This window comes from Condylostylus longicornis, unplaced genomic scaffold (genome assembly GCF_029603195.1).
Source record: "Condylostylus longicornis isolate FDR11 unplaced genomic scaffold, ASM2960319v2 ptg000107l, whole genome shotgun sequence".
Classification (NCBI taxonomy): domain Eukaryota; kingdom Metazoa; phylum Arthropoda; class Insecta; order Diptera; family Dolichopodidae; genus Condylostylus; species Condylostylus longicornis.
This window is the reverse complement of record NW_026578075.1, coordinates 4821432-4844865: the sequence shown is the minus strand read 5'-3', so window position 1 is coordinate 4844865 and position 23434 is coordinate 4821432. Positions and strand designations below refer to the sequence as shown.

The window sequence follows — 23434 nt, the reverse complement described above, 5'->3', positions numbered from 1 at the left end:
ACCTAAGTATACACAAACATTGCAAACAAAATAGATTGATAGTTTAATTCTAGACTTTAATTCGTTCATGCAGCATGATAAAGTTATCAGAAAGTGTTTAATTATGCGCAGTGTGCGATATTTTTTGTTCATTGCTTTGAAAGCAATTGAGAGGGGATCGCGGGAGCATTTTTTGGAAAAACGTAGGGCATCGAACAAGTGAAAACCGATCCTGGATGCACACCTCATACTTATAAACTTATATAAAATTATTTTTGTAATTTTAAATACTGAATGCCAATGAATTCATTATCACTTCCTTTTACAATTTTTATTTTATTGTTTAAGCCAAATATTTTTTCTAAGTGTTACACATACATATATATATAATTATGTATGTACAAAAAAGTTTTCTTCTTTTCAATAACATTAATGGGAGCATTCTGATATTTTCATAGAAACCTACTATTCCAGTTACATTTTACACGATTAATTTAAAAATTTTGCAAGGAATTAGAAAAAAAAGGGATAATAATTTACGATTTGTTATTTAAAGGCTTTTTTTTAATAAAGAATAATTTTCTTCTTTCTTGCTTTGTTTTGCATTAAAAATTTTGAAAATTAAATCGTAGTTTGGTCTGGATTAACTTAATACGTTGGTATTTAATTTTTTTTTAAATCTTTATATAAAAGTTTTTTTCAAAATAAATTTTAGGCGTTTTTAAATGCCAGCGATATGTACATATGTGCATGTAAAAACACTTAAAATCGTAAGTATGTAGATATGTACATATAATTTAATTATAAAATAATATTTTAATAATGAATAATGTCATTCAATAGAATTGTACACTAGGAAAAACGGGGTGGGGTTAAGTATTTAAAATTTTTATGAGTTTTCATGTTATGTTATTACTTTATGAAAATGAACTAAAAAACTAAGAATTAAACACAATCAAAGTAGTTATATATGAAGTACACTTCATTTTGGCAAATTTTAATAATTTACGAACACATTTATGCATAGTACCCGATTATTAGCCGAAAATCAGGACAAGTTTTAAATTAAGTAATTCATGCGCGAACGTGTTCGCGTCAACGTAAATAGATATTAAACCGAAACAAATGTTGACAGAAACTCTTGTTGAACAAAATTGTAATGTACACATGAGCATACGAGGAACAAAGAAAAGAAAATGAAGAAAGGAAATGTTCTAACTGTTTAATATAATACCAGCTTTTCCAATTAAGCAAAGCAACTGTTATAAGTCAAATTACATTCAGATATTTATCAACTTTTCATTTTAAGAAATAACTAATATTTCTTACAATTTAATGTAATGTAAGTAGTAAGTACAAATATTTTTGTTTTTGAATGTTTTAAGTTTTAAATTAAAATTTAATTTGAAATTAATTTCACCTAAGCTCTTCTTGTACTATCGTTAAATAAAATATTGAATTGGTTTTTAATAATTAAGTACCGAGCATTTAGTGATCTGTGATTTTATAAGAAGAAGTTTCAATAATCGGTAAATCGATGCAGATTTACAACAACTAAAAATTTAATAGTACTTGTTGAAAATATTGTCCTACTTATAAAATTTAAGAAAATAAATATTTTTAATTCAATGAAAATTTTTTTTTTAGTTTGAGCCTAAAACAAATTAAAAACTGCATGATTACTTTCTGTAAAAATACTTAAATTATTTAGTATGACGACCTTATTTCTTAATTTTGTATACTTACACACAAGTACATGCATTTACATAATAATACTTATGTAATTATTCAATTGCATACCATATAAGTACTTAACATATTTAATATAATTTTTATAAAAATATTTTTATATTTTAAAATTAATTTAAAGAAATTTTCAAATTTTCATTTAAATACATACATACATATATACTCATAAATATACTTAAATTTGAGGATAAATTATATTACTTATAAGAATATATTATTATTAATCCATTTTATTACTCTATCTACATAAATAAAGTTTAAATTCATTTAAAATATCAAATTTATCATTTCAATTCGTTTCCTTCTTTACGTTATCAAATAAGATAGTTTTCTTTTTCATTTTTTTTTTTTATATTTTTCTTTTAGTTCATTTCATTCAATTTATCTTTTTCAATTTATAAAAAGCCCTCTAAGAACGGTAATAATATACTTGTGTATGTATATTTGTATATAAATATATATATTTATGTAAACGTATAATACATTTATAAGAATGTATAGTAAAAGTAACTATATATTTATAACATGAAACCTCATAAGTAAAACTAAAAGAATTCAGTATCAGGGTTGCCACTAAAAAAAAGGTTGTAAATTTCATAATTGAGAAGTTCAAATCTTAGTATTTATGGAACTGGATCTTTTTACCAGGCGAATTTACATTTTCGATAATATTCAAAAAATTATTCAATAGATTAACTTGAAACAAAACAACCAAACTTTAACACTTTTACTACGGCCCAAATTTAGATTTTTGTAAAGATGTACTTATAGAAGACTGAATGATGAAGAGAAATAATCAGTCAATTTTCTAGCCGGATTTTATATATTTTACCATAATTATGAAAATAATTGACGAAATTTTTGAAAATTTCTTATAACTTTTCAAGTAATTCGGACGGCAAAAAACGAAACTCTTCTAAGAGCTAAATTTCGTTTCTAAAAAATGCTTACTACTTATCGTCCTTAAAATTAAAAAGAATCCTTTAGGAAGGCATTTTCATAATTTTCTGCAACACTCTCGCTAAACTAGGAAATACACATCTGCTGGCTGCATCAGATTTTTTTAATTATTTTCTATTTGGTCAAAATAGTAAGTGCTTGCCTCTTCAAAACATTTTCAGTTTTAAAAAATAAACCAAATCATAAAAGATTTTTCTCAAACTTCTAATCAGAATAAAAACATATCTAATTTTAATGAAATTCTTTCAAATTGGTAACCCTGTTCGAGAATAAAAAATTTTCTTTTTGGCTTTCTTTTAATGAAAATTTTCTTATTTAATATTTTTCTTTTCATTTTATTATCATTATGAATAAGTATATTTATTTCATTTTAAGAAAACTTAAATAGTTACAAGCACTAAAATATATACGTATGCATATATATATATATATATATATATATATATAAATGATAATACACAGTTATGTAAATTTCTATATATAATTATAACAAATATGTTTGCGGTTATGTACATGAAATTGATTATCATTGTCATCGTTGACATAATAATAATAATTATTGTTATTAAATAGATATAAAATATATTTATGTATATAATATTGTATATCAACTATTATATTGTGAATAAATGAATCAAAAAGTTCAAGATAATGCTGTCTGTTCAGTATATTCAACAAAACAGAAAAAAAAAATTTAAATAGTGACATTATTTTAAATAAGTAAATAAATGAGTTTGTTTATATACTTTAAGTAAGTATGTACATATATACATATGTTTTTATATTTTAATTCAAGTAATCAAATATTTTATATTTAACAATAGTTTATTGACTAATTTTTTTTTCTTATTATTGTAATTTAAATAAAATAATTTAAATATTTTCGTTGAATGAATAAATGTTCGAAATAAGAAAATTGGAAAGAAGTAAACGAAAAATCAATTGATTTTATAAAAAGAAATAAATTCGAATCAAATTTCAATGATTTATAAAACAGCACTTTTCCTTGTAACAAGAGAAAACTAAAAGAACTGTTTTTGCACATTTTACATTAACAATTCAATTACTTATATTATTGTCATATTGTAAATATTGAATTTTCATTGCATACTTTAAGGGTTGGATCATGCATTAAAATAGTAAACGAAGCATTAACATGGTTTTCGAATTAAGCGTTTTAGTAAGTAGTTTAGTTAAATTTGTGCTTTTTAAAAAATTTAGAAAGGTTTACATTTTTTTAATAATTTTTTCTGTTTAAGTTGCAAAAAATTAAAATTTTCCTAATTTAAAAATCAGAAATCCAGTTTTCGGTCCTAAAGAATGTAAACTTTAAAAATAGATACGGGAACATTCAAATGGTCTAAGTGAATTTTTTTCAATTTTGTATTTAAACAATCCTTAAAATAAATCTAACAGAATTAAAGAAACGAATGTCATATTTACAGCCATATTGTTGAACATACAGTAACTGTCAAAATAAAATTAAAACAAAACTTTTCATACATCTTTTTTTCGTATGGCACCAATATTGATACAAACTTTCAAGCTACGATAAGCATATTTTGCTTTCTTCTTGCATTCGCAATTTTTTTTATTAATTTGTCTTGGAAGAAATGCAACCTTAAAATATGTGCTAATGTACAAGACGAAAAAATGGGTTAATAATTTTTCTCTTTAATTCTCTGAATTAAGCAAAAGCTAATTTAATTTCACTAAATTTCACAGAAAAACAGAAGTCAACATTTCGAATATAATTTTCCTTTGTCGATATTTTTAAATGAAATCATTGTAGTGAAAATAAGGAAAAGAAAAGCTTCTTTATATTTATATACATTTTCTTTTAAATCCATTTTTATAAATCCTAAATCATACTGTTGTGCGTATTGTGTATTGAAACAAAATGAAGACCTATTTAAAAAAATATATCTCGTAAAATCACACCACCCATATATATATATACATATATCCATACACGTACGTATACAAGCATGTTATTATTTTTTTTTACATATTTTTAGTTCCTTTTGTAGCTCAAAATCAGGTCGTGACCTATTATGCCTTAAATTGTGATTTATACGAGAAAAGATATACTGATTATATGAAGCAAAAAAAAAGGAAAAATTGTAAAGAAAAAAGAAGAAGAATTATTAGAGGAATTATAATTTTTGATAAGTAGGTTTAGGTACCTACCAACATATAAATAAATTGCAGGACTTTAAATAATAGTGAAATGAATGATTAAGTAGCATAACCTAAAAGAAAAAACTCATATATAAACTTAAAACAATTTGATTTTAATAACATCATGGTCTCACTTTTAAATTGTGATTTTAGACTCATTCCCTAATATAGATCGAGTTTTGTACATTTTTCTTGGTTTTTTATTTCTTAAAAATCTACATTAAGCCAGATATTACTACAGGAGTTTTGCTTGTATGAAAATATCCAATTACAAAAATAATATAACATGAGCAAGGAGATGCAACATAAAAGTTCACCGGAATTCAAAATTATATTAGACAATGCTCTGATTCTAATAATTTTATAGGGCCGTGTTCACGTACAGTTGCTTGTATTTTCCACTAAAAAAAATAAAATGACATAATTCAATCTTAATAAATTAAATAACATAAAATTTTCAAAAAAAAATCGTTACAGTCCTTGTTTTATTCTTATCACTCACCTAAATTATCCTTATTAGTCATTGATTTTGGAGACGGAAGCAATTCGGAATCCATTGATTGTAACCGTTCTATTACTTATACATATATAGGTTGTGTGTATACCATAACTTCGTATAAATAGCTGTTATTACCTTATTCTTAATTATTAAAAGAAAACAATTTAATCAATTTTATCGTCATACCTTATTATCTCGATCAAGTATGCGGTATTGGCAAATTACCAAAAATTCACATACGTATTTCTTTTTTTGCAATAGATTTTGATAGGTAGGTAGGTATACCTACCTACACACCAAGTGATTTTTTTTATAAAAAAAAAAATATACTTAACCCAAGTGTTAAATTTTTTCTCTTAAAAATAGTAAAAATTTCGTATTACAGAATATTTTTTTGTATTTAAGTGGACATTATTTTTATAGATGAAAATTCTCTATATACCTTTTATGTATGTAGGTATATTTCCTTCCCTTTTAACTTTTTTTTTACGCTATATTAAGTGGATATATTAAGTTCATCGTCCTTTTAAAATTTTTTATTTTTTTTTTGTACTTATAGGTTATGTTTGCAAATAATGTGATTTACATCTAAAATATTCTTAATTATGCAGATATCTACAGATATATTAAAATTAGTTAACTAACTGAAAGAAATCGACAGAAGTACGACACGAAGGTACTTACTAACTACTTCAATATTTTGCATAGGCATGAAGGTAGATAGGTACTTTATTTTAGTGAAAATAAGCATGTTTTAGATGATTCTGCATTCTAATACTTTAAACTCACTTAAGTCGTCTTAAGCACTATTAAAATTACATCTTTTAGATTTTTCAGGAAGTTTACTGTTAGACACTGAAATTTTAGTAAAAGTAGAACAGGATATTTAATCATAGCTGTTATACTTTTTCATATATTCTGTTAATACTTGGTAGAAAGGTATAAGTATAATGTATTTTTAATATTGTTGTTGCCAAAACTTTTATTTATTTAACAGGGCTTAAAAATCTGTGTAGTATTAAAAACCCTCCCTATACATGTACCACTTTAGGTAGGCACTTACGTATTAGGTATTAAAATCTTCGCAAAATATAAAGAAAAAATAATTAAGTAAGTAATTATTGCAAATTTTATAATTGACATCAACATGAAAATCTTAAATGAATGTCATGGCCCGGATTTTTTATACTTTTCGATAAAATGTTAATAAAAAAGTAATAACAAACTGCCACTTATAAATTTTATCTTATTATTTTGTTCTTCTAATTTGTACATAATGTTTTGTATATACAAAAACGTTTAAATAAAACAAGATTGACACTAAGCAGAAGTAATTATGGGCATATATTAAAAAATTAAAAATATATATATAATAAAAATTTCATTTAATCCATTGAAAATTGAATTTATTTTTAGATTTTAAAGCACCTAGTTTTCAGCTAAAAAAAAAGGAAAGAAAAATCAAAAAGAAATTAAATTTTACCTACCAATTTTTGTGTTATTCACTTAGTACCTATATCGCTTTCAGTTTCTAATAAACTGAACAAAATTCTAATGTTCAGAATTTTATAATGGTAGGACCTAAATTTCTACTTCTTAGTAATTTTATAATATTAATCCCAATAATATTGTAAATATATTATTTTATTCATTCACTTTATTTATTGAACACTAAAAATTAATTAGTTTTTTTCTTTTTATTTTTCAATAATATATTTTTTTGAAATTTCAATACACTTAAAATCAAAAATATTATTTATGAATCATCCCAAAATTTGATTATAAATTTTTCTTGTTATTACATACTTACATATTATTATATACTTATACAAGCAACAACAACAAAAAACACATTCGTTTTTTTTTTTTTACTTTATTGATTATTAACTCTTTTTTTTTCCTTCTAGACTTTTATTTTTTTTTTCCTCTTTTAAAAACACTTTCAATTTAAAAATAATTATTTTTCAAAGCACTGTTAAGCATACAATAGGTTTTTTCCTATTAATTTTAGTTTTAAAAAAAATATTTTTCTCAAATTAATAAAAAAATATTTTGTCACTTATCCCATTTTATTTAAAAGAAAAAAAAAATTGAAATTTACAAAGAAATGCAAATCAAGCGAAGCAAGATGTAACACAAACTTTCATCATTTCAATTCATCACAATTATTTTATTTCAAATAAAATAACAAAAATAAAATACACTATTTTCCGTGCAAAATATTTATTTTTATATATGTATATATTTTTTTTTATAATTCGTTTTCGATCGTGAATTTATTTTGAGACTTTTTTTTAATTTTGTGCTTTAATTGTGAAAATTCTTTTCTATTGTTACAAAAAAAAAAGAAATAATAATACAAACTAATATAAAAGTTTTTTGACGCCCGCCGACAAAACGTACAATTTCGTCATCGTTCGCTACCGTTCTGATTTTTTTTTCCTCTGAAAAGAAATTGCAAATAAATTATAAAAGAAGCGTTCCGACAGAGCTTCAAATAAATGTCATATTTGACATTACAATTCATACAATGTTACTAAAATAGTGTTGTCGGTTATTTAATAAGTACATACTTTTATTTGTGCATTGATTAAAATTTTTGAATTAGTAGCAAAAGAAAAACGCTTCCTATAGGTGAAAAACACATTTTTGTTTTTTGGGATTAAAAGTGCATTTAATCTCAATGTCCGAAAGATAATTTACTTACAACTGAATACAAGAAAAATTTTGGATTTTTCTTAGGTTCCGAGGAATTGATATTTGATATCTGACATTAAAATCATTTCATAAATAAATATAACACAACCTAACAAAGTGTAAAATAACTATGTATCTACAAAAGAAAGTAAGAAACCCGGGTTTTTTAAGAATACTTTTGTTTGAAACAACAGCTATTAAATAATAGATACAAAGTAAAATTATAAAATAAAGTGTTTATTTTGAGTTAAGACTTTAGTCAAAAGTTAATTTTTTTTTAACTTAAAAAAGTGGATGATTGAACTGTTAAACAATTTTAATTAAAATTAATTAAAATGTTTCCCATTAAAAAAAATAAAAACAAATTTCGCTTAAGAAGCATTGTTTTTATTATCATTTGGTTACAGATTTGTAATTTTTTAACAAAATGAATGACAACCCCATTCAATAAATGAATTTATGTTCTATCGTAATATCCATCGAAATTACAACAAATTTCGATAGATCATTGAAATGAAAACTAACAGAAAATAAATATCGAGTTTGCAATCACATACAAGTGATGGGAACTGTCAAGTGAATGAACCTTTTAGTTAGAAAGAGGTTATTTTTTACAAAAAGTCAAAACATATTCTATTATTAAAATTAAACTTCAATTTATTTTAAACCACCGGCTTATTGCAGATTTCCTTTACCAAAATGGTAAATTTTGAATATTTACAACCTTCTAAATTAAAATTTTATTATATCAAAACATGAAATTATCAATGAAAATTAATATTTTATCATTATAGTTTTCACTTGTGCATAAACAAGAAAATGCCCATGAAGAAGGAATTTGGTCTTGCAGTTGGGGTAGAGTTACAATATCAAACAAAACAAATGATGACGATGATCCTGATGCCAGTAGAGATTCACATGTTTCTCAAACAAATGCGGAACAAAAAGATTTTATAGTCACCGGTGGAATGGATGATTTAGTAAAAGTATGGGATATAGATGACGGAACGATTTCTTTAAAGCATCAACTCACGGGTCATTCTTTAGGAGTTGTTTCAGTTGTCGTAAGCAATGACGGCAAAAGTAAAAATTCTGTTTCTGCTTTCTTATAAAAAATAATTGTACAATAATTTGTAGCAATTGCAAGTAGCTCTTTAGATTCAGGCCTGTGTTTTTGGGATTCAGAATCTGGAATATTGAAAAAGCAAATATCACTTGGACCAGTAGATTTGTGGACATTAGACTTTTCTCCATGTGACAAGTATGTTATTTCAGGCAGTCACGAAGGCAAAATCACCATGTATGATGTTGAGAGTGGGAAGGCTGAACAGGTTTTAGATCCGCAAAATGGAAAATTCACTCTTAGTATAGCATATGTATTTAAAAGCAAATTAAATACTAAGTACATGTAGTTTTATGATGAATATAATTTTAGAGTCCTGACGGAAAATATATCGCGACGGGTGCAATCGACGGAATTATATATATTTTCGATGTATCAACCGGGAAAGTGGCGCAAACGCTTGAAGGTCATGCTATGCCTGTGAGAAGTTTGTGCTTTTCTCCAGATTCTCAACTTCTTTTAACTGCTTCTGATGATGGACATATGAAACTATATGATGTGTATGTGAAAAAAATTAATTAAATTATTAAATTATGCCAAAATTTATTTTAGAGCTCATTCTGATATAGCTGCTACACTATCTGGTCATGCTTCCTGGGTTTTATGTGTTTCATTTTCTTCAGATGGAAAACGGTTTGCTTCTTCATCGAGTGATAAAACTGTAAAAATATGGAATTTCGCAGAAAGAAAGTGCATACACACATTTCACGACCATAATGATCAAGTTTGGGGTGTCAAATATAGCTTTAATAACGATAAAGTAATTTCTGTAGCTGAAGACAAATCTTTAAATTTATACAATTGCCCTTCTAACGTATATAAGGATACATAAATTGCATTTAAAAATAAATTTTTTTACATTTGGTTAAAAATAAAATAGCAAAGTTTTTTTTTTGAAATATGTGGTTTCTATTAACAATATTTTTATTCTAAATTAGAAACAAATTTTTTAGATAAATTATTCATCTTTTTTACTCTCAATTGCTTTATAACTTTTTTGTTCTAAAATTTTTTCTTGTAGCTTTTTATCGGGTATATGAATTTGGAAAATTCTGAAATGTTTTAATATTTTTTCTGAAATAATAAAAAAATTAGTTTCACTTTATAAATTTTAATAAACATATTATTAAAAGCTATTTTAACGTTTAATGAGGTACTTACCTACTGTATCATGTTTTATTTTGTAATCTTCAGCAATTTTTGCTGCTGTAAAAACTGTTGGATCAGATTCATGATCCACTAAAAATTTCATAGCTTGCCTAAGTGTACAACGTCCAATAGTTACTTTTACTGGTTCTTTGAACCCAAACTCAAAATCTTCTACAGCGGATCGATTAAGGGGCAAAGGTTTTTTCTCATCTTCTTCTATTTGTGTAAGCTAAGAGATATGAAATGTTCATATATATTTTCTTTTATATATCACATTTGAAAATTTTACTTTGTGAATTTCAGATGTAACAAAAACTTGTTTTAGTCGATTATCTAATAAGACATCCCTTTTGCTAGCTCGTTCTACAAATTCTGGATCATCTTTAAAATACAAATTAAAACTTATTGTAAATTGTTATTCATGATTTCATTATTATATTGGAGTATTTTACCAGTTAAAGTTCTTTTCATATCCTCATAACTAGATTCAAACTTTGGTGCCGGGGGTAACTTCTCTTTATCGAGAAAACGATGAGCTCTATTCTCGACATTAAAGCGATTAGCTTTTCGGTATATAATCGACATGACTTTACCCATTGTTATAGTTCTCAGGCACTTTAAATTTAAGAAAATATAATTTGAGATATTATATATTATACCATTATGTTTTTGCTACTCTTTTTTGACACTAACGTAACAGATAAATTTTCATGCTTATTCACAATTGTATTGCATACTGTAAACAAAGGTTATAATAAGTGCTATTGTTAATGTTATTTACAATAGTGAACATAACAACTTTCAACAAAATATTAACTATGGAATACAAAATTGTTTGAACCAAATTAATTTAGAAATGATGGAAGAAAAAAATATGTACTTCCTTAAATTTAAACGTCTGTTTGCTATAGGTTTGTTTGCTCTCCCTTTAAATTCGAAAATGATTGATTTTTTCTAAATAATTAAACGAAAATATAATTTTGATTTCTGCAAACTCGAAATAAATTATATGTCCAACAAATATTTTTGAAAATATTTTTAAACTACTTTTAATCGGTATCAAATTGATCGGAATTAATTAGATTTTAAATAATTGTTTAAATGTTGTGATTGATTATGGACAGTGGACTTTCATCACCGAAAAAAAATTTGGCGGCTGAAAATTACCGCTTTCCGCATTATATCCAAGCTTTAAAAATTGCTTTGTTTACAAAGAAAAAGGTAAAAAATGATTGAAAGAAATTTTATAATTTTTATAAATTTTCTATGTACAAAATTTAAAAATTTTATAATTATTTTCAATGGCAGAGTTCATTTTCATTGATTTTAATAATTTCGTAGTAAAAATGGTAAAATCTATCAAAACTATCAATTTATTTTTTTTAGCAATGCATGTGCAGTTTCTGGATATAGATGTGAATAATGTAAAATTATTTTATATTTAAATGAATGGGAGTAGAAAAAATGTATTTTTTAGTTTATTGTATATTTCAATAATATTTGGGGCTTGATCTTTTATCTCGCTATTTTATTCGGAGTAAATATCATAAACTTGTATAATGAGAAGCACCCAAAATTTATTCACTTTGTTTTTGAAAGTGAGAGGTTCAGCCGATAATTTAAAAAAAATTCCCAAATTCAATTGAAAAAATTAGTAACCTTATTTGAAAGGTGAAACATCCATTAGAAAATACTGAAAATCTTTATTTGAAAGTGAATAAAATGTGAATAAAAAAGCGCGATACACGATCAAGGCTGTTGAAAATTTAATATAACATATTGTGAAAACGTACTTCATCTATTGAAACTATAAACTGATTTCTTGCAGAGTTTTTTGTGTACAAGTATTTGTCAAAAATTATATGTCATTTTTGATTATTCAATAACAATCGGTAGCGCTTCGATCGCTGCTGTAAAAAGCCATTTTTGTCATATTTAACTTAAGTTGTCGAAGTGAAAAATAAAGAGCAAATTTTATTTAAATTATACTTGTCGCGAAAAAAATATTGCGGTTTTAAATAATAAAGTTTAATAATTTATACTCTATTAAATAAATTGAAAATAAATTTTAAGGCAAATAATGCTTAGATTTACTTGAAAATTTTAATGAAAATTTCACTTGATTTTGACGGATTACAAAAGTCAAGTTTTTTGACAACTTTATAAATAAAAAAATTTATTTTATGCGTGTATTTTTGGTTAAATAATTTAATTTGATGTAAAATAATTACTAAGAAAATTTAGTGAAAAAATTTTAATATAATTGAAGAAAAGAATTTTTTTTAAAGAATTAATATAAAAATCTGATATGAATCTCATTAGTTTGAAAATTCTTGCATATTTTTCTTGTTACGTCAAGAAGTTGAAATGAAAAATTTTATTGAAATAGTAAAAAAAAATTTTTTTAATTAAAATAAAGTGAATTCAAAAAATATTATTTATTTTGCTTTTGTTCTATAATGTTAACATAAGAAGGATAAAATCTAAATTCAAACTTTTTATTTTGTAAGTAAAATAAAGCCTTTCTTTAAAATATCAAAAATATTAAAATCGATTGTCAATTTAATCTATTGAAATGGTATAAAATTTTACAGGGTGTAACACAATCATTATTTATGCGGTTATTACATAAACTATACTTAAATAATTTTCTATAGATTTATTAATTGTTTAATGAAACAAATTTTTTATAAAAATTCATTTGTATCTACATTAAAATAATCTACATTTAAAAATATAATTGAAATTGGTTCCTTCTTTTTGATTTTTAGTGCGAAGAGAAAAATAAAAGGATAAATTCAGTGTTTTTTTTTTAATATATATATTAAAACTCTCCATTCATTATTTTATAACATCTAGTTATACCATTTTAATTTAAAAATGAGTAAATTCAATGTAAGAATAGTAAATTTTAATATGAGAATAGTTAAAGTAACAATTTAAAAAGTCGTCCTTTTTGAGTTTCAAAATGAAAATAGTAAAAATACTATTCTCATTTTAAAATTCCTTATTTACTATTCTTAATTTGAATCTAAAATACTACAGAAAATTTTATTTGCACTTAGTAAAGAATTAAAGTTACATATAATTTTTTAAAAAGCAAAATTCAATAAATTAACATTTGTACGATTAAATTTTATAAATATGTAGTACATTTGTATAAAACTTAAACGAATCCCTATAAAAGTTTCCTACTAATTCAAATTTCAAGTTCTAATCGAAATTTTTTTATTTAAATTTTCAATATTGTTTTACTGTTTTATAAAATAAAAAAATAATTTGATTGGAAGATTGGTATACTTCGTCCTTGAAGATTGGTATACAATATTCAACAAAGATTGGTATAATCGGAAGATTGGTATGCCTAGCCTTTTCAAAATAAAAATTTAAATAATGTAATTATTTTAGAAACATAAAATATAATAAAATAAAATATAGTTTTAAATAAATTTCATGAATTTTGCTTGCAAAAAATAAAACGTTGGAAACACCCTATTATTGAACAAAAAAAAAAAAAAAAAATAAATAAAAAATCACAAAGAGAGTAAAATATAAAAATATTTGATTGGAATTTTTAGACCAAAACTCATTTTGTATATCCATATGTAAATATGTATATTAATGTATTATATACATTTACATATTGATATATTATTTTTATTACATATGCATATTTATGTATTATATATATATATAATTTATAATAATATATTTATATACATAATATATGTATGAAACTTATGTAGATTAAGATAATTATATGTAAATATATATGTATGTATAATAAAATTTTGTGAATATTATTATGGGTTAAAAACAACATGTGTTTATGTGCATATTAGTATTTTTCATTTTAGTATAAATGAATGTTTGTTCACAACTATTTATAATACGCTCATATTTTGTTCATTTTCTTTTCTTTTTCTTTTTTTATTGTTTTTTTTAACTATTCGATTTTAACAGCACAGCCTGTAGTTGAATGCTACTACAGACAATCTATATAAAATGTTTCTACCTATGTACATACATACATATGTACAATAATTCTTTTTATATAATGTAGAGTTTAAGTTTAGTGATCATGCCGATGCTGAATCGTATTTTGTAAGCAATTTAATAGATTTTTCTATGAATGCGCCGTTGCCAGTTATTTAATTTTCTTTTTTAATAATAATAAAACAAAAAAGTGTGTGTGGAGTATCTTGGGTTATTAATGTTTAGTTTTTATTATTATTATTTTTTTGTTTCTTCTTGTTTTGTTTTATATGGTATTTTCTTTTAATTTTTATGAGTAAATTTTTTATCTGCGCATTGACTCGATTGTTTACCCTTATAAATTCTTGCAAATATTTGTTTTTATTTAAATTGGCATTTTTTAAATGTGCGAAAAGGGGTAGTTGATAATTATTCGAAAAAAAAAGAAATAAAATAAAAAGGAATCTTTTTACTTTTTTTGTTGTTGTTGTATGAATGAAGAGATGAATATTAGATTTTTACTTTCCTTTTCTTTTATCGTATTTTTGAAATTGATTTTATTATTTTGAAAATATTGCAGGGGCATTTAAGAATTTTTATGAGCGTTAATTTACAAAAGTATGCACAACGCGAATGTTGTATGTACATACATACATATAGATTACGTACATATATGTGCATATATATAGGAACCTACCTATTTATATGTAAATTTTTGGCTTAGCCCTTATCCTAATTACGTAAAGCAAATGCACAACAAAATACAGTTATAGAACTTATGTGAAATAAATAATAGTGCCTTTGGAAACAGTGCCTGTACATATATTAGGAATACACGTATGTTCCCTTTTTGAATTCATTTGTTATACAGATAAGGTTCTTTTGAAAACGTGGTTTTAAATTAGTACGTTTTATAAGAACTATTTACTTATAAACTGTAGAGTAGTGCTTGTGAAAAATGTAGCAAATTTCTTTAAAAAATTAAAACTGCAAGTACCTAAGATATTTTGGAAATTTCACGCAAAATTTATAGATTATAGTAAGTATATCTGCGACTGCGCTTTGTTTTTACTTCCTTCAACAAGATATATGTATGTATTTTCCCTAAAATTAATTTCTTTTAATATTGATATGTTAGACAAATACTAAATAGAATAATGACAACTTCAATTTAGTACTAGAATTGCATTTTCAAAAAATAACATACATAGGTAAATATCTGCGAAACTTTTTACTATACTTTAAAACAAACGATAAATTTTTGCAGCTGTTACTGTTCACTAACGATTAGTTGCAGTTCTCAATGCAAAAAAAAACAAATTTTTTTAATTTTAAGCAGAAAAATGCGTTGCGTAGTATGTCGCATTTTGTAGAAGAACATTTTTAAATATGTATGAGCATAATGTGCACAGACTCTGTTCGTCCATTTTTTCATTAATTGAAACATCTTTCAAAAACAGCTGTTGATTAAATGATTAATTTCGTTTAAAGTTATAAAATTTAGAGCAAGATCAGCAGCAATTTAATAGTTTTTCATATAGGAATCTCAAAACATTAAGAAAATGTTAAGCATCTGAGCTTGTTCATATTATAATTTTAATATGATTTCCAATTGTATGTACATATGTAAGTATGTAAATTTAAATTCCAGTTGTTAATTCTATTCCAAAGATTCCCAACTTTAATAAGAGTTTTAAAAATATTTTTATTTAATTAGACTATTTTAACTAAGTATTTTAACAGTGTCTGTCTTATCTATATACTTATATTTTTTTTCGTAAATACAAGACTGAAATTCTTTTAGTAATTTTATCTACTTACATTATATACATATGTATGTATTTATGTATGTATATATATCTAAATATTATTTTTAATTTAAAGTTAATAAAGTTCTCATCCATTCTTTAATATTATATAGCAGGAAATATCTATGAAAGCTTAATGCAAATATGAATTTCATTAAAAAAAAAATATATTTACATTTTTTTAAACTTAAATATGATTAAAACGCAAAAGTGAAAAAAAAAAAATAAAAATATTTTTATCGTGGCAATTTCCTGTTAAATTCTTTTTTAAAAGAATTTTAATTTTTAATACTTTATAACAAAATTTTGCATCATATCTAAAAAAATTATTCTGTGATCTTCGCACTCTTGTATATATACATGCATGAATACATAACAGTGGAACAGAAATTGTGTTTTTTTGACTGTAAGATACAAAAATTATTTAATTAATATGATTTAGAATGATAGGTACTTTTTTATTTGAGTTTGAAAATTTATCTGGTCTCAATTATTGCAGACAAAATTGTTGTCAATTTACGGTACTGTAAATAAAATTACATTATTAAAAACAGTTGACTATACTCGTATTTTTGTAGAACTGTTGTAGAAATTTTGTGTCAAACTGGTATTCACAATAGTGTTTTTTCATTGAAAATTTTGATATATGTAACAAAATGTTGTTAAAATTTAATATTCAATAATTGTTAAAATTTAGATTCAATAGCAAAATGCAAGAAAATCGGCTTAGTAATGAGTCAGGACTGAAAAGAAAATAATTCTAATTAATTAATTTTCTTTTGACGAGACATGTATCCAAAAAAATTGTGAATAAATAAGGCAAAAAATTCTATCCAGAATCAATAATTCGAATGCCCATATTTTATCAATTTTATTCGTTTAAAATTAAAAATAAAGTTAAAAAAATATTTATTCCATTAAAATAATAAAAAGAACTTAAAATTTTTAAACAGAAATTTGTAAATGTCAAAATTCTACACAAAGGTATATGTACACAAATTTTTAGCTGCACAAAATACAACATTACGATATTCCGTTAACATTACAACTACTGTCGCACTACTTTCGTAGTACGTTACCAGAAATTATACTGCATTGTAGGAATACCGTATTTATGCTATAATGGAACCAACTTTAAGTACCTACATATGTATAAGAAATTGCAAAAATAATGTGCTCAATTGAAAATTACGATATGACGGAGAGATTCTAAAAGTTTGCTATTAATTATTTATTTACTGAATTATAAAATTTCTTCTGATATCTGCCTAAATCCTAAATATTTTGTAATGTTACAAATAACTACATTTTAAAATATACCTAAATTAAATTAAAAAAAAAATCAAACAACTTAAATTTCTAATTCATTTTAATAAGATTATTAGCGAAATCTTAATAGCTGAATTCTAAAATACTTATAAGACGTATATTACCTCTGTTTCTTTTCTTTTTTTCTTATTCTTATTATTAAAATAAATAAAATTGACCTTCAATATGAATTGAAATTTCATAATTTTACAATAAGCAAAAATGAAGAAAACTTTAGAAAATTTTAAAAAGTTAGAAATATTTTTTTAAACGCCAAGAAGTGGGTATAACAAGTAAGAATGTGCAGAAAATTTTTTTTTATTACTTACTTTATAAATTATGTAGATATTAGATTATAGATGTGGGCGAATGGCATTTTGCATACTTACTTACTTTGCAAAAAAATGTTTTAATGTTTAAGAACATATTCTTATTGAATACAGATAATAAAAATGTGTAGGTTCTTCTACTCACCTGTATGACATTTATAATTCTGTATAAAGTTCTAAATAATATATATATATATATTTAAATAAAATTAAATCTGAATTAATATTTTAAGTAATAAGTATTAAAAATTTTAATTTATTATTTCTTATTACAATTCGTCTGTAAAACTAATTAATTCCAAAAAGCTAGTAAAAAATTATAGTTAAATATGCAAGCCGTAAAAAAATTTTAATTCGAATGCTGAAAATACATGTGCGTTTGTGAGCATTTTGGAAATGTGTGGGTATATTGTGAACATAAGTATATTTTATACTCTCAAAACCTAAATAATTCAAAATACATTTTAATTTGGTTTAAAATAATTTTGTAATTTAAAACAAAACCAATTTTAACTGGAAATCATTTGAAAATTTTTCTCGGAGAATCAATTTTTTTAATATACCTACCTAAGTACCCAAAAATGCATTCAAATTAAGTACACCTTATTCTCTTTTTACACGATAGAATGGTTCCCGAGAAATTCATGTAATAACAAAAATCGTATAAAAAAAGATACTGGCTAAGTACAAAAATAATAGATTGGTTCTAGATCTCAAAAAACAAGTTAAAAACACACTAAGTTATATAAAAATTGTTGTATAAATTATTGTTGTAGTTATTTTAAGAATTTATTTTCGTTTTAATTCATTAAATAAAATAAATTAATATTTATATTTTAGAAAAAAGTATGTACATATTATATCAGAAATTCATTGATAAAAAACTTAAATAACAAGAGTACAACCATAACAAAAATTTAAGCATTAAACAATTTTATTTATTGTCACTGTCTGATAAAAATCACTGTCATCACTGGAAATAGTTCAATTGTATGTTATTGTCGTTTAGTAATCATAATTATTCGAACATTTGCTGTTACTTTTGCTTCAATCAGAAAACCAGGCTTATTTTAAGTAGGAAAAAAATTATTTTTGTATTCGTGTTATTTCAAATTATGTCGTGTAAAAATAAAAATATATTTTGGTGTTTACTCGTGTTATTTCAAATTCGTGTAAAAATAATTTGTTGTGTAAAAACAGAATTGGGTGTACTTATTTTGATGGTTTACTTTAAAAATTACCTAAGTCAATTTCAAATCAAATCGACTTATTACACTGGTTGGGTTCAAATTAACTAAGAATTGTGTTACCTTACTGGTTATTTGCTTAATACTATGTTAAGTTTCAATTTAAATTTAAATTCAACTAATTTCAAATTAATTCAACTAATAAATTTCAATTTCAAATACTGGAATAAAACTGTTTTAATATTCCAAATAAATTATGGTCACTTTCAAAAAAAAAAAACTTCACCATTTAAGAAATTAGTCATGTTTATGAACAAATAAAGCTTGCAACATTTGTTTATAAACACAAATATGGCTTAGTTCTCGCTATAAATCGCAATATATTGCGTTTTCAAAAAGACCTACGAGTACTATGTTTAAATTTCCATTGAAAACTTATTTGGATTTAAAATATAACATTAGAAGCTATTGTAATTAAATATAAAATTTGTCTTTAATGCTAGTAAGCTCTTAAGGGCCTTCATTTTTACGCTCTTTTCAAATTACAAAATTGTAATTTACTAAAATTCAAAATTTTTGCCTCTACATATTTATTTTGTCAAAATTATTTTATTATTTTATTCCTAAATTTTTTTTAAAATAATTTTGTTAATGAGTTTTTGTTTCAAAAATATCTAATAAGTAATTTCAAATATTTTGTATATTCTAATTAAAAAAGCAATAATTTTTTTTATGATTTCGAAAATATTTAGGTAGTTATGCCAAAAATTATAGCTCGATTTGTAACCGTAATTAAAAATTAAATTGAATCTTTTGTTATTTTTTTTTTTCATGTGGTTCCATTTTTAATGAGTCGTTAAATCTAAAATTAAAGCCTTTTGGTATGCAATCATTTTTCTTTTTTCGCAAAATATTCTAGACTGTTATCTGAGTTAATATTAACCCTCGTATTGCTCAAAACACATTAAATGCATCAGTTTAGAACAAAATCAATTTTAAAATTTGAGATTATACAGGGTGATTTAGAAGGGAATATAACAATATATATACCATTAGTTAGATGATCAAAATTGAGTGAAACTTTTGTTCCGGAGTGGATGCCAAATTTTAACTAATTAAAATATACTTACCCCTTTCAAATGTAAAAAATTTTGCCATTTCCATTTGTCCTTTACCCATTTATCAATTTAATTAAATCCTGAAATCTTGTTTCAGCAAAATATTTTTGATTTACTTTAAAATATTTATGGGCACCTTTGTTTCGATTGTTTAATTCAATCTTAATCTTTGTAAAACACTACTAAGTTCTTTGTTTAATTTTTTTTTTTTTGTTCGTATAATAATAAGTAAGTAAGCAATTAAATTAAAATTACTTTTAAAATCAATTGGATTTTATAAATTAAAAGTATTCAAATTTTTATTTTTAGATTTCTTATCTTACATTTTTTTTGTCGTAAGTGAAGATTACAAGTGTTAATAAATAATTAAAATTTTTTATTTTAATCTATACTTTATTGAATTATTTTTAAAATTACACATACTTACTAATAATAGATACTTATTTAAAATTATTTTTAAATTAATTCATAAATATTTTCCAATAAGTAAAGTTGAAATATTTTTTTTAAGGTTATTGGTTATTTGATTTGAAAGCTGTAAAATTGATTTGCGGGTAAGAAATTTTTTTTTTTGATTTTGAAAAACGCTTAATTTGACATTGATAATTATAGAAAATAAAAATGAATGTCATACTATTTAGTTTATATATGTATTTTGCGTATTTCCTTACGTTACCTAACATTAAATTTTTTTAAATTTTAAAAAAGTTCTTAATTTCACTAATTGCCGATGTTCTTAATTCTAATAATGAAAATACTTCAATTATGACTAATAGATTCGAAACGAGATTCCGCAATTCAAACATAACTTTAGGGTAAAACTTAGGGTAAATATTTTAAATTTTATTATGACATACTTATATACTTATATTCAGAATAAGGGCTTGTTCTAACCAAAAATTTAAATGGTTTTTCATTTCTTAACCATAAAAAAAGTAATTTTTTTAAAATACACGAGAATAGAATAATATCAGTCAATCTATCACGAGTCATAATTGTGTATTTTCTTTTTTCGTCCTTTAAGCTAATTAAATTATTTGTACCTGATTTGTAATTTGTATGCGATGTGATTTGCTTTTTAATATTCTCAAAAACTATACACATACAGTAAGTACTTAAATTGAAATCGAATTTTAAATTTACTTTTTCATTCTCTCTATTCATCTTTTTTTGTGTTCTTTCTATCTCATTCTATCTACATGCTATAATTCTACGGCAATGAATGTTCATTTTTTTTTTTATTAATTTAAAAATGCTTCATTATAAATTGTAATCATCATACAAAATACGTATGATCCATAAGTACGTATGTATAATGGACATTAAATATATCGCAGGTATACTAAAATAATAAAACAAATGAAAATTTTCGATCGATAAGAATTTTCCGGTTTTTTGAATACGTCATTTGAATAATTAAATTAAGTTTTTGGAGTCACTCAAACAATTTCTTGATGAGCTCGCTCCGCCGTTGCCAAATTTTATTAAAGAAATTTTTGACATTTTTACTATGTGATTTTTTATTGAATATTTCATATTAAATTGTTAAAAATTAAAAAAAAAAGTTATAAACAAAATTAAAAAAGGTTAGAAAGCCTTCCGTTTCAAAATGTAGAATTGATTTCATATTGTTATGGTATGCAGTTGAATCTAGTTGTTTGAGCGGTAAGTTTTCAATTTAAAGAAAACCGCTGCAAATTTATAAATTTGCACATATAAGTATGTAATTAAAACAAAAAATTAATTAATTCTTGTGCATTCTTTAACGGTGTCCCATTCGATGATTCCAATTTCGATATAATCCTAGCGCATTCAATTATCACTCATTTTACTATTTTTTAGATTTGTAATCATTTTGGATAGGCAAAATAAAGAGACTCCATAGATACATAATTAAGTACCATCAAAATAAAATACTTAATTTAAAAATATCAAAACGGACAATTTTCGTTGTTAATTGACAGATACAAACATAAAATTAGTAGCTTACCGAATACATTCTTAGTTGTCATGTCGAGTTAAAAGAATGTTTGTAAGTATCATTTATGTTCATGTAATATAATTTTCGAATAAGAAGAATTTTCCCGTATTGCATATTTCGATTTTTCTAAAATATATTCAAAATTTAATTACCATTCATTCATTTTACTTAATATGATAATGACAAATTCAGTTGATTTTTCTAGAAAACGTACGAAAATATCACAAAAATGAGTGATCAATAATAATATAATATAAAATAATAATATAAAATAATGAAAAAATGACATATTTAACTAAAAAATGACATATTTAATCAAAAAAATGACATGTTTAAATTCCATTTTGAGAGTGAATAAAAAACGGGATGAAAAAACGATATTTAGACGTAAGTCTATAAATCATGCTACCGCATACTGAATAGATTTGACATCTATAACAACATATAATGAATCGGGAATGTGGAATGTCAAAATAGCACTATGTTATGTTGAAGAATTCCTTTAATTTTTAATGTCAGCATAGAAAAAATAAATCTTGAATTATTTTAATTTTCTTGTACAGGTGCGAAACATATAATTTAAATGGTGTTATGTATATTCAAATATATGTATATTGTACATATAACATACATATATAAATTTGTTCGAATTTATATGAATAGGAACGTATGTACCTACATACTTATATAAGATTCCATGCGTGTTTGTTTGTTTTCTTTCTTTCGTTTTTTTTTTTTATTTCAATTTTGATTTTTCTTTTTTGTTGCGGTTATTCTGTTGTTTTGGTTTTTATTTTATTATATTTTTTTTTGAATTCTTAACATTCCAATAGATAAATAAATGTATCTATAGTTAAAAGTATGTTTACCCACAATTTTTTTTTTTTAATAATTTTTTTATTAATATTAAGGCGAAAAGAACGAAATTTTTTTTAATTTTTTTACGTTTTTTTTTTTCTTTTCTTTTCTACTGAATAGATTTTCCTCAAAAGTTAGCGCGAGCTTTTTAAGGCGTTGGGTTTTCTCTATATTGAATTTAGTTTTGCAAAAAATTTTTTTTTAAATTGTGGTACGGAATTTTCACATGTACCTATAATTATTACATTGTGCATGCATACAAATAAGTATGAACAATTACGTTTTTGTATTTACATACATACATGTGTGTTGCATATGAAATAGTATACACACATACATATTTTTTTATGAATGTTTATTATATTCATATAATTTATATAATATTTACCTATAGATAAAAAAAAATACGATGTTTTTTGTTTAAAACTGTTATCTGTTGTAGATTTTGTATGATTTAAAAAAAAAAAATTTTAAATGCATACGACATACATATTTGCATACTTATACTTACGTAAATTTTACGTAAATGTTAT

At 23.4% G+C, this 23434-nt stretch overlaps 3 protein-coding genes across 13 annotated transcripts in view; 1 reads left to right on the top strand and 2 right to left on the bottom strand.

The window, feature by feature from the left end:
• The window catches only part of LOC129614258 (F-actin-monooxygenase Mical), a 113514-nt gene extending 105714 nt beyond the window's left edge, over window positions 1-7800 (bottom strand). For 9 of the 11 annotated variants that reach the window (XR_008697370.1, XM_055528763.1, XM_055528765.1 and 6 more), the window contains exons 1-2: window positions 7179-7800; window positions 6856-7104 (exon numbers count right to left, since the gene is read on the bottom strand). The gene's annotated coding sequence lies outside the window, so the exon portion shown is untranslated. The other 2 variants (XM_055528761.1, XM_055528760.1) reach the window with 2 other exon arrangements.
• A 1032-nt stretch (window positions 7801-8832) lies between these two features.
• Window positions 8833-10083, top strand: LOC129614425 (SKI8 subunit of superkiller complex protein). The gene is given in 4 exon segments (XM_055529015.1): window positions 8833-9148; window positions 9203-9441; window positions 9501-9688; window positions 9741-10083. Coding segments are annotated over 4 exon segments (1023 nt in total). The 3' UTR covers window positions 10021-10083.
• On the bottom strand, window positions 10084-11024 carry LOC129614349 (protein NDUFAF4 homolog). The gene is made up of 4 exons (XM_055528921.1): window positions 10790-11024; window positions 10627-10718; window positions 10350-10566; window positions 10084-10262 (listed from the first exon to the last, which is right to left on the bottom strand). Exons 1-4 carry the CDS (start codon window positions 10932-10934, stop codon window positions 10147-10149), a joined length of 570 nt encoding a protein of 189 aa, XP_055384896.1. The 5' UTR covers window positions 10935-11024; the 3' UTR covers window positions 10084-10146.
• Window positions 11025-23434: the final 12410 nt, after the last annotated feature.

Coding starts and splice junctions, on each gene's coding strand:
- LOC129614349 (XM_055528921.1), bottom strand. CDS start 10,934: ATGGGTAAAGTCATGTCGATTATATACCGAAAAGCTAATCGCTTTAAT. Junction 10,719..10,789: donor TATGAAAAGAACTTTAACTG/GTAAAATACTCC, acceptor TGTATTTTAAAG/ATGATCCAGAATTTGTAGAA. Junction 10,567..10,626: donor TTACATCTGAAATTCACAAA/GTAAAATTTTCA, acceptor CATATCTCTTAG/CTTACACAAATAGAAGAAGA.